General features: G+C 38.6%; 1 protein-coding gene across 1 annotated transcript; it reads left to right on the top strand.

Annotated features, from left to right (window-relative positions):
- The first annotated feature begins 5,797 nt into the window (after positions 1-5,797).
- On the top strand, positions 5,798-8,014 carry c1ql1 (complement C1q like 1). Its single transcript, XM_079830327.1, has 2 exons — positions 5,798-6,279; positions 7,724-8,014. The coding sequence occupies exons 1-2, from the start codon at positions 5,821-5,823 to the stop codon at positions 7,901-7,903; spliced, it is 639 nt and encodes a 212-aa protein (XP_079686453.1). The 5' UTR covers positions 5,798-5,820; the 3' UTR covers positions 7,904-8,014.
- Positions 8,015-13,048: the final 5,034 nt, after the last annotated feature.

Raw genomic sequence — 13,048 nt, 5'->3', positions numbered from 1 at the left:
TGCGGTAGGCTCTGGCGTAATCTCCGCGGTACAGGGTGATGGTGGGCTGAGCTCTGGGTTTGGCTGCGGGAGGGCTGTAAGGTGGGGCTGGACGTTGATGTTGTTGTTATCATCCGCTTCACCCACTGTGACTGCAGATCCGTTCACCCACTGCGCATAATTGATATACTTCTCCAGGGTCCAGCAGGGATCACCTTGGGGTATGACGAAGGCGGCACGCCTCCGAATACTCTTCCAAAATATATTGTCCCTGGCAACGTTGGGGCAACGTTAATGGACGCAATGTCCATTAATGTGCATTTTGGTTTGGTCATCTGTCATAACTGGTTGCAGAAAGTACAGGAAGATGAAGATCAGGTTCAAAAGTATTTAATAACCCACACAAAGGTTAACCCAAACAAGGCAGGCACACAACATGAGAAATGAGAACTGAAAACATAGTTACTTGAGTAGTAAGGCAAACAAGGGTGATTAATGACGACTAGCAGAAGGACCAATCATATGAGTAACCATTGTGACAAACTCAGTTGGGAAACTAGAACAAAGAAATGTGAATGAAGGAAAACTTACTAAAAGTCCATGAAAAAGTATCAATGCTGTCTTCACGTACTATCAGAATTATCGTAATTACTAGTTTCAGTTACAAAATTGGACATGAACGCCCTCTCAAGTCAAAATTGTAATGCTAATAATTAGTGCATGATTTTTAATCACAACTTCAGAAGTGGGAAGTAGGAAATTTACAATAGCACATGAAGGCAGCATAACTGAACATAACTGTGACACACTGCTACATCTAACATGCCATGATTTTTTTGTCTGTTAGTTCACTTGTTTACTGTTCACAAAAGAAAACCCACAATACTTCATGTTCACTGTAATGTTCAATAAGATTTTAGAGTCTCAGGTGCAAATAAAGCATTTATGAAGGATTGCCCAATATATAGAACAAGATGTGAGATTATAAAGACTTTCTTTACACCTGAGACTCCAAAATCTTGTTAAACATTTGCATTTATCCAAAGCTTGTAGCCCACAGGCTGATCCAGACTGTACAAACTAGCAGAGAGATAATCTGATCTTCATCTGATGAGACCCCCATACAGCTCACACCAGCCTCTCTCGCTCTCTTTAATGCAGAGAAACATCTCTCATAGTCTCAAAGCAATAAAGATTTCTGGTAACTTTTCTGTTTTAATAAGGCACATCGCCATTGTGAAGACTCTTTAGACATTAGGGGTGGAAATAGCACATTAAATAAGGGTTTCATGGATTGCATCATTTTTATTATGGACCGCAAAAAACGATCTTCTTTAGAGAATAAAATGCTAGTTAGTTGCCAACCCGCACAGCTTTATTCCCAGTGTCTGCATAAATCATCTCAATGAAGCAGATATTTCTTTGGCATGAACAGAAGCCATCGGAGACGTTTTGAATGTTTGCACATGGCAGTAAAAAGAAAATGATGTGTCTCGCTGTGCTAAGGGTGGATAGAGAGGAACGTGATTAAATCAGATTTATAGAGAAATCAAGCAGACCCACTGAGGGATTTAAAAGCATCGTTCTGAGGGGACATTTACAGGACCATTTCAACTTGATATGTATACATACTTTCAAGCCAATTGACAAACTCAGGTGTAATGACTAAATTCAACTTAAAACAACATAAAAGAAGGAAGCCTATTTTGAGAAATGTCTTAAAGAAGATCTATGTAGCTTTTTTACATTTTTAACTTTCTCTAGTGTGTTGCTGTTTGAGCATGAAAAAAGGTCTGCCAAGTACAAAGTCACTCCAAAGGGAGTTATTCTCTATATCAGTAAGCACTGTTTCCGAACTCCCTGAAATGCCTCTGTAGTCTTGAGTTTTCTTCTGGGAACGTACACGTCACAATATCCCTGATTTAAATAATTCCCGCCCAAGACATAAACAAAATAAAGGGACGCGGCCTGGTTGAGTTGCAGTAGTGGCTGTGTCCGGAAACTTCTGCAGCTGACTTGTTGCCTTACTGCCTTATCAACCAATATAGGCAGCGTTTGCATGAAGGAACCTCATGTAATCTGACTTCTGAGGAGAGAGCGTAACAGTTTAATGATCTATATCAAAATAGAGAGAGCTTTGGCGATAACTAAGCAAATATTGAATTGCTACAAAAGCAACTTTTTAGCTGAACTGTCAGAGAATAAAACACACAGGATTGTGGGATATCAAAGGCAGCGAAGGATATATCTATGCTGCCTTCAAAAATCTACCAGATGAAGGTATCTCGGGAGACAGGAAGTGAAGCGCCTTGATGCCTTCCTACATTGGAAGGCATCCTCTGAAGGCAGCATTTTTAAGATTTTGGATGCAGCCAGTGTGTTGAATCTCACAATTATGATAAAGGGCGTGACATTTCTGAAACAAGCTCGTTGCGATTGACCAATCACAAGACACTGATTCAGCTGACCAATTAGAACACATTGCAATTTTCAGAAGCAGGGGCTTCATAAAGACCAGAACTAAACAGAGCGTTACTGACAGAGCAACACGGTCTCACCCCTATTCGTCACATATTGACGCTTGGTCAGGACCCCTCGGCGTCACTTTTTAACGCACAGGGTACCCCTTTAGCATCATTTTCCGATGCACAGGGTACTCCATTTGATTTCAGTTGTTTGCCCAATGCGTCAGATCAAGACTAATTTAATTCTTTGCATTTGTAAAAGTTGACATGATTTTATGAATATTTGAATAGTTGGGTTACGTGTTCAAACGTGTCTAAATAGCGCAAGTAATTTTTTTTTATAAATGTAAATAAAAGTATGCTGGCTGATTAAATTGAGAATCACACTCCACGTCATAATGGCAAAATCATAACCCAATATATAGTTTCATCATGACGATAACCATGCCCAACATGTCTGTGTATGACACCAAAGGTTTCTCATTGAAATCGATGGAGTACTGCGCGTGTCGAAAAATTACGCTAAAGGGGTACCCTGTGCGTTAAAAAGTGACTCAGAAGGGAACTGACCAAGCATCAATATGTTACAAATAGGAGTGAGACTGTGTTGGACAGACTGAGAACATTCAGGCATGAAACCCTATTCTAGTAGACCCCAAACACAAAATCTAGACTGTGTAAAAGGGTATAATAGGTCATCTTTAATGGTTTGAAACGACATGAAGGTAAATAGGTAAATTAATAAATTATGACAGAATTTTAATTTTCAGGTGAACTATCCCTTTAAGATACACAATTACACTCACCTAAAGGATTATTAGGAACACCTGTTCAATTTCTCATTAATGCAATTATCTAATCAACCAATCACATGGCAGTTGCTTCAATGCATTTAGGGGTGTGGTCCTGGTCAAGACAATCTCCTGAACTCCAAACTGCATTTCAGAATGGGAAAGAAAGGTGATTTAAGCAATTTTGAGCGTGGCATGGTTGTTGGTGCCAGACGGGCCGGTCTGAGTATTTCACAATCTGCTCAGTTATTGGGATTTTCACGCACAACCATTACTAGGGTTTACAAAGAATGGTGTGAAAAGGGAAAATCAACCAGTATGCGGCAGTCCTGTGGGCGAAAATGCCTTGTTGATTCTAGAGGTCAGAGGAGAATGGGCCGACTGATTCAAGCTGATAGAAGAGCAACTTTGACTGAAATAACCACTCGTTACAACCGAGGTATGCAGCAAAGCATTTGTGAAGCCACAACACGCACAACCTTGAGGCGGATGGGCTACAACAGCAGAAGACCCCACCGGGTACCACTCATCTCCACTACAAATAGGAAAAAGAGGCTATAATTTGTACGAGCTATCCAAAATTGGACAGGATCCATCATGCCTTGTTACCACTGTGCAGGCTGGTGGTGGTGGTGTAATGGTGTGGGGGATGTTTTCTTGGCACACTTTAGGCCCCTTAGTGCCAATTGGGCATCGTTTAAATGCCACGGCCTACCTGAGCATTGTTTCTGACCATGTCAATCCCTTTATGACCACCATGTACCCATCCTCTGATGGCTACTTCCAGCAGGATAATGCACCATGTCACAAAGCTCGAATAATTTCAAATTGGTTTCTTGAACATGACAATGAGTTCACTGTACTAAAATGGCCCCCACAGTCACCAGATCTCAATCCAATAGAGCATATTTGGGATGTGGTGGAACGGGAGCTTCGTGCCCTGGATGTGCATCCCACAAATCTCCATCAACTGCAAGATGCTATCCTATCAATATGGGCCAACATTTCTAAAGAATGCTTTCAGCACCTTGTTGAATCAATGCCACGTAGAATTAAGGCAGTTCTGAAGGTGAAAGGGGGTCAAACACAGTATTAGTATGGTGTTCCTAATAATCCTTTAGGTGAGTGTATATAACATCTGATTGATAGACCTTTTTTTATTAAATGTGACGACAAATTCTGTGCAAACAGCACAGATCCCTCTTTTACAGATCCCTTTCTTTTACTTTCCCTCTCCTGCCATATTCTCTCTGGATGCTTTAGTGAATGTTAACTTAAAAGTACCTTAATGAGATCCTTTGGGAGTCTAAAAGAGCAGAAAATTCTTCCTCACTAAAGATCTGTTTTGTTAAAATGATCATGTTTAATTTGTCCTTCCTAAAGCACTCTTTACACAAACTGCTTTTAATCGATGGCAACTAATTAAATCTTATGGGGAAATTCTGTTAAACAAAACAAAACAAAACAAAAATGTAATTGTTATATGCAGACACATAGAGATTTTCTGTGCTGGGTTTAAACAGTATTTAGTCCACAGTAACTGTGAAAATATTCAATTGTGGATGCTTTTGCAGATCCTTTTAGTTATATCACACATAGCACTCACCAAGAGAAGTTGCTTACCATCTAAAATTCCATAGAATTACAGAACTGAAAGCTTGAGGGGGTTTTGTGAAAGGAAATAACCTCATTTGTAACAGTCAATACTGCAAATCATTTTCTTGAATGGTATGTTTGTCTTGGTTTCTAGAAAATATTTAATTTAAAAGATAATAAATTTTTTTACCCCATTGCAAATGTTGTTGTGTTGTTGTTTTTTCTGGTTTTAAGCTGTAACAAAAAAAAAAAAAAAATGATATATATATATATACAATATATATAGAACTTGATTTGTTTATGTCAATGCACTTTTATTTATGTATTCATTTATTTACACATCAAACTCATCCAAACATGTCTTTATGGACCTCGATTAGTGCAGTGGTGAATGCTGTAATAGAAAAGGTCCTTCCCCAAACTTTTCCCACAAGGTTGGAAGCATAGCACTTTCATGTATTTGTATGCCGAAGCATTACGATTTCTTTTCACTGGAAGTAAGGGCTTAGCCCAAGTCCTTAAAAACCGCTGCATACCATTTCCCTCCTCCACCAAACACTGCACTTGTTAATGTGAGTGAGTTGAATGTTGTGATGCCTAAATTCACTTGTAGCATTTAAAATTGATTTTAGTATTTAGGGTTTTATTTCTCATTTATTTAGACAAAATTGTATAGAATTTTAATATCGACCATTAGTTATCAGCCACAGCATTCAAATAATTATTGGCATATCGGTTTTTGCCAAAATTTTAATATTGGTTAATTACTTGTACAACTAAAATAAATTTCTGTCTGAGCTTCTGAGAGCATTGTTGCACACGTTTCGTAAGACTTGTAGGGAAGTTACTGCAGCATAAAAGTGTTTTTTGCTGATGTTAAAAAAATGTCAGATGACAAACAATTTCTCAACTCCATCATGTGACCAGCTAACTTTCTTCCATGGGCTTTACATTGGAGTCCCATCATCTCTTTTCACTCATACTTCATCATGGTCAAGCAGTGGATAGCGGTTCTCCTCACGTTTCTGTCTTTGACCAAAGCAGGCGTCTGTGAGACCCTCCCTGGATCCTGCAGGATCGTGTGTGACCCTTCCTCAGACCGTTCACATGACCGGAGCAATGGGTTTGTCATCCCTCTCACCTCATCTGCAGCAGGACTTCCTGGTCCAGCTGGACCTCCAGGTAAAGCAGGTCCTCCTGGCCTACCTGGACCCTCAGCTATTGGTTCCTCAAGTCAGAAAGGTGTAGCGTTCAGTGCTGCGCTGCAGGATGCCTTCAGCAAGAATGATGTGCTAAAGTTTAACGATGTGATGACTAATCTGGGAGATGGTTATGACTCGTCGACCGGAGCTTTCACCTGTAAAACCACGGGAGTGTACTACTTCATCTTTCACATTATGAAGACTGGACAAAACCTACGAGTGGACTTGGTTCTTAATGACCAAAAGGTGAGTTTACCTCATTAACATTAACCTTTTTGCAGGGATTTTCTAAAAAAGGTTACCCAAGAAATTATGTTTTATTAACAAGGTTTGCGAGGAACAAGTTCAGATAATTGACACGAGTGGAGAGCACTCAGTCAATCAACAATAAGAGGTATATATATTCAGCAGTCTTACCTCCGTTTGCTGACAGTTTATCAGCATCCCTCCACCACCCCTTCTCCACACTTTTAGTTCTAACCACTTACATACACAGGGGTGTCTGGGTTCGGGCCAAATTCCGAGCTCGAAGCCCCCGGACAGCACGCCAAATACGCATTTAAATTTACTCCCTCTAAATTATATGCAAGTGTGAACTCATGCATTGTAAAATATAAGTAATATAAAGGCTGCTCCATACAATATTTTTATGCATAATACTGTTGAAAAGTTTTGGGTCAGTAAGATTTTTAAATATTTTTGAAAGAGGTCTCTTTTATTTGATCAAAAATACAGTGAAAACTATAATATTATTACAATTTGAAATGACTGTTTTCCATTTTAATGTATTTTAAAATGTAATTTATTCCTATGATGTCAAAGCTGATTTTTCAGCATCATTACTCCAATCTTCAGTGTCACATGATCCTTCAGAAATCATTCTATGATGATTTGCTGCTCAAAAGACATTTCCCATTATTATCAATGTTGTTGTGCTGCTTAGTATTTTTGTGGAAACTGCAATTTTTTTTATGATTCTCTGGGTTCTCTAAAAATAAAAAATGTCTTTACAGTCACTTTTTTTCTACACACTATTGAAAAATGTTTGAAAATATGTAGGTTCAGGTTTATACATAAATTCAATTAAATAAACATAAATATTTCTCAAATTCTTTCTGTTAAAAAAAAACTTGGTAACACTTTACAATAAGGTTGTATTAGTTAATGTTAGTTAATGCATTAGTTAACATGAACTAACCATGAACAACACCTCTGTTCAGCATTAGTTAATCTTTGTTAACGTTAGTTAATAAAAATACAGCTGTTCCTGATTTGTTAATGTGAGTTCACAGTGCATTAACTAATGTTAGCAAGATTTTAATAATGCATTAGTAAATTTTGAAATTAACATTTACAAAGATAAATAAATGATTTATAAGTGCATTCATTATTAGTTCATGTTAACTAGTTTCAACTAATGAACCTTATTGTAAAGTGTTACAAAAAACTCACTTGATTTCAAACCAGAATGAATCTCAGATTTGGTTAATGTTTTAAAATGGTTAAACCGACAATTTAAATTAACACATTTTCTGCTGACCCATCTAGTACCGCCTTAGGGCTCCTGGACCCCAGTTTGAAAACTCATGCCTTGTTGCTTTTATAAATGACTGCTATGTAATAAAATATTAAGGACACACTTTTTGTGCAGTGTAATAAATCTGATCATTTTCGATGTTGTGTGTTCTAGATTGTGGCGAGTGCAGTGGCAGTGGATGTCCTGCATACAGATACTGCAAGCAACAGTGCAGTACTCCAGCTGAAAGCTGGAGACCGGGTGTATGTTCGGCTGCTCAACAGTGAAGTAAGCAAGAGGGACTCGCAAAGCCGTTTCAGTTCCTTCTCTGGTTACCTGCTGTATGAAATCTGAGACTTACATGATTCCTTTCTGCTTTAAACTCTTTATGTCAGTTTGAAGGAGGCTTCTTTGCATTCAGACTGTGAGTGTTTCCTTGAATAAAGAATGAAACCTTTGGCAATCTGCCTGACTGAGACTTTTCATTGAATGTTGAATCAATTCTTCCATTTTCTAAGGCAGAGACCTTGGCGAGATACTTCACAGGGCACTGGCACTCATATTAGGTTTGGACATCAGGGACATTGAGGATGACACACTAAGTAACAACAGACATATGCACTCAGCAACACCACCTCAGTCACCGCGTGTTAACAGCCCTGTCTCGCACAAAGCAAAGGGCTTCAGATCAGAGAGCAACGGGACAAAATCCAATCCTGGATTATTGACCTATGTTACTTAGAGCAGAAATAAAAGTAATACACTTAATATTTTTACATCCTCTAACTGCTGTATAAAAATGAGGTGCAATGCACTACTATGAAGCTTGTTTCCGCCACAGAATAAAAAAAGTAAATGCTTAAAAAACAATTATATCACAATTCTGACTTTTTTTCCTCATATATAAACTCAGAATTGCAATTGTGAGATGTAAATTTACAATTAAAAGCTAATTCCGCCTTTTTTCTTGCACTATGATGCACTGTGTATTCTGACACTTTCTATCAGAACCAGCGTTAACTTCTTGAGCAATTTTAGCTACAGTAGCTCGTCTGTTTGATCAGACCATACAGGCCAGACTTTGCTCAATGAGCCTTGGCCGCCCATGTCGCCAGTTCACCACTGTTCCTTCCTTGGACCACTTTGGATAGATACTGACCACTGCACTGCCCTACAAAGGCAAAAGGCTCAATTTTTGGTCGAAAATGACTTGATATTTTTGCGACATTCAAGACCTTTATCGTGTGGCTAAGTATCTTGAGTCAATTCCGTTGTCTTAACAGTAACTTCCAAAAGCTCAGGAGAAACCAAGGCAGAACACCTTAACACCAGTTACTGTTCTTTGCCTTTGTTTTAGAATGCTCAAATTGAGTTTGGGTACTCTGCTATTGTTTAGCCGTTGTTTAGAAGTTACGGTGCCAGCCTGGAGTTACGGTATTCTACCTTTGTTTTACTGTCCATTAAAGTTTGCTTGAATTACAGTGTAGCCTAGTACAGTGTGTCATACATCTGTCACTGAAGCACTTCTGACACACACGATACCTGAATAAAAGTGTAGGTAAAACCAGAGCTGGCCCAAGGCGTAAGCGAACTAAGCGGCTGCTAGGGCCCCCTTTGCCACCAGGGGGCCCCCAAGAGCACACAAAATTACTTTTTGCAGTATGTTATTTCATGATGATTGAAATCGCGAAATGGCCTTAAACAATTAGGCCTACTAAATAAACTGCAGAATGTTAAGTTTTCTAATATATGCACGGATTGATTCTGACAGCACTGCACAAGCTCACGGCGCCGGCCAGACACTATTCGCTTGTTAGCCAGGGTTCAAAGTCCAAGTGCGAGAAAACCAGCGCTAAAACGTAACGTTACTCGTCAGTTGCCCGGTAACCTTTTTATGAATGGATGGATTTGAGAATGTGATATGGTTTAGTGCCAATATCTTGTCTGACGTGCTGCATGTTTTGGACGGAGTAGGCTACAGCATAGTTTCCAGTTTCTCTGTTTTTCTGCTAGTGCTATTGTCCCCTTGGAATTATAAGTTGTGTAGCCTATATTTTGGAAGTTTTTATTTAGAAAATAAAAAGGTTCTTTCTACACAGTCGAATGGAATGCAAAAAATGTAATGTTATTTCCGCCAAAAAAAAGCTCTGTTTAATGTTTGAAAGAAATCAACACTTCTTGTTTTTAAAAGAAGTCTCTTCTGCTCACCTAGGATGCATTTATTTGATCAAAAATACAGGAAATACAGTAATATTGTGAATTATAATGTAAAACATCTGTTTTATATGTGAATATATAGTAAAGTGTCATTTATTCCTGTGATCAAAGCTGAATTTATCATCATTACTCCAGTCTTCAGTGTCACATGATCCTTCAGAATTCATTCTGATATGAGGATTTGATGCTCAAGAAACATTTATGATTATCATCAATGTTGAAAACAGTTGTGTACTATTTGAGATATGCTGTTCTTTTGAACCTTCTATTCATCAAAGAATCCTGGGGAAAAGTGAGCATATTCAGCATAAGACTACTTAATTATTTTTATTTTTTTTAAAGTACATATCAAAGTCCGACCTGTAGTACAGTAAGGCTTTGAATATTATCACCTGACCACTCTTGTGTGTTTGCTACTGTTACAATTAAAAACTGTATACAACCATTACAGCCAGACATGATGAAGGCAACAGCAACTACTAAAATTGATACTGGGTGTGCGAATTATCAAGAATTGACAATAGTCAATCGTATTGGTTGCACCGAGGGGCCCCCAAATAAAATTCTGCTTGGGGCCCCATAAGGGCTTGGGCCGGCCCTGGGTAAAACAAATTGTTCTTTCTAATAGCGTTTAACAATGGTTGAGATGGCTTTGAAACGCAGACATCTAGGTCAAGGCAAGACATGGTGTAACACAAAAGATGCATTAGACTAACAAATTAGATAGATTGCAATCTACTTAATTTAGCTAGCAGCCTATAGCATAAATAGGCTAGCCGGCTATCCAAAGAATAGACTACATACCTGCTCCATATAAAAAAAGCAATTGCAAATCATTCAAAATAAATGCCAGTAACTAGATTTTATCCAGGCGTTACTATAATGATTTTGTAAATGGTGATCAGCAACCAAATACTGATAATGTGGAAGTTACTGCCATTTGACTTGGAGTGACTTCTCACTTTTTGCAGACAATGCAAAGGCAGATACAGTAACTTCAAAAAAGGGGTCAAAAGTCAAGTTTGAGCTCAAGATTTTTTTTTTATGTAGATAATTTTCGTTACTAAAACATCTAATTGCCAAACTTGCAGTGTCCTAACTATAATTTGGCTGGACAACCAAAAATATTTAAAGTCATTTTTCTCAGTTCCACACTCTAGCGAGTTATGTTTGTTTGCCTTTGTAGGGCAGTACAGACCGGGAACACCCCTGTGATAAAGTGAGGTATTTAACTTTCAACTCAAAGAACCAAACAATGGGTCTTGTTTGCAAGATCATTTTATTCACCGTTTTGTCTCACCCACGTGTCAAATGAAAGGTGCACATTCCATTGTGACTCACGTTTGTCAGTCTTATCCTTTTTTGTGCCTGCAACAAAGAAAAGGTTGAATGAAAATTAGACAAACAATTTGTTTGTTAATGGCGATTCTCTTTGTCTTACCTTCTTCCTGGAACTTCCTTATAGGAGGGGCCTGTGAACAGGAAGCTTGATTTATACCATTCCAAAGGAGGCGGAGTTCAAGCATTGAGAATGTTGAATGTTATTGCATTGAATGCATGTCTTTTAAGATTCTTGTTGGTTTTCATGATGAAAATGGAGCTTGATAAAGAAGATGCTAATATTCATCTTTGAATTTTGATGTTAAATATATATGATCTCATAAAGAAGATTGTAAGCTTAATAGCCCTGTCAATGGTTTGTTTGAATTTGAGGGGAGGAGCCTCAGCTATAAAGAGTCTAATTGTTTGGACAAAGAGAGAGCAGAGGGCATCATCTCAACAGTGGAGTGGGTGCTAGACAGGAGCTGGAGCGATTCAGAACGAGGAACTAAACAGCTTTGAGTGTGGCAGAAACCGATCGGGTGGCGCTAAGCTGACTTGATCGAGTCCATCAGGTGTGGTGTGGAGTTGAGATGGCAGGAAATGGCGTGGAGTCAGGAAGTGAGGAGGAGATGGAAGGAGAGGACGCGGGAAAAACGAACAATAGTGAGGCTGAATGGCAAACGATGCGGAAAAGTAAAAGAAAGAAAAAACATTCTCAAAGTTCTTATGAGTCAGATGTGGGTAGTGTTATCAATTTGAACCAAACGGAAGAGATAAAGGTAAAGCTTCAATTTGATTCTCCTGGTTCTGTCAACCCATTGAAGCTGACTAAAGCACTACATGAAAGCGTAGGAGTAGTGAATGTTAAACCATTGAGAGATGGCAGTCTACTGATTATTTGTACAAACACTAAACAGCGAGATCACTTGATTAAACTTACGTCCTTAAATGGAAAGAAAATGAAGTGTTTTGCTTGGCAAAGAAAGAAAACTGTACAAGGAGTAATCACAGGGGTATCAACAGATATATCCGTTGAAGACATCCTAAGTAATGTAGAAGGAGCTAAAGTAGAGAAGGCAAAACGATTATTGTATACTAAAAATGGGAGCAAGCAGGAGAGTTTGTCTGTTTTGTTACATTTCAATGAGGAAGTGTTACCGGTACGAGTAAAAGTAGGATATTTGAGTTACCAAGTGCGACAATACATTCCACCACCATTGAGGTGTTTCAAATGTCAGAAATTTGGGCATGTGGCAGCAGTGTGCAGAGGTAAACAGCGGTGTGGCAAATGTGGAGGAGAGGATCATGAATATGGCAAATGTTGTGAAGGTACAAAAGCAAAATGTTGTAACTGTGGAGGTGAACATAGTGCAGCATATAAAGGATGTGGAGCACACAAACGAGCAGCTGAGGTACAGAGGGTTAAAGTAGAAGAGAAGCTCACATATGCTGAGGCCATCAAAAAAGTCAGTACAAAGAGAAATCTGGTACACCAACTACCAATGAGGAAAGTGCTTGAACAGAGACCCAATTTGGACGATTATAAGGGAAGAAATGAGTGTGATACAGCAAATAAGATAAATGTAGGAGTGGACAAAGTAAAGTTTGTGACATTTCTTGCTGAGATAATAAATTGCTCAGCTCAAACACAGAGTAGAACAGAGAGGATTAAAATCATAATAAGGGCGGCAGAAAAATATCTTGATGTGGGAGAGATATCAATTGAATTAATAAATGAAACACTTAATGCAGGGATACAAGACACACAGTCATCATGTACTGGTACATAATGGTCCTTATGATTCTGCAATGGAATGCCCGTAGTCTTTACTCTAATGGGCAGGAGTTTAAGAATTTTATTGAAGGAATGGATAAGAAACCACAAGTTATATGTGTGCAAGAAACTTGGCTCAAGTCACATCTAGACTTTGTAATACATGGGTATGTAGCTGTTCGTAG

This window comes from Gobio gobio, assembly GCF_949357685.1.
Source record: "Gobio gobio genome assembly, chromosome: 12".
NCBI lineage: Eukaryota > Metazoa > Chordata > Actinopteri > Cypriniformes > Gobionidae > Gobio > Gobio gobio.
This window is presented reverse-complemented; position numbering and strand designations above follow the sequence as displayed.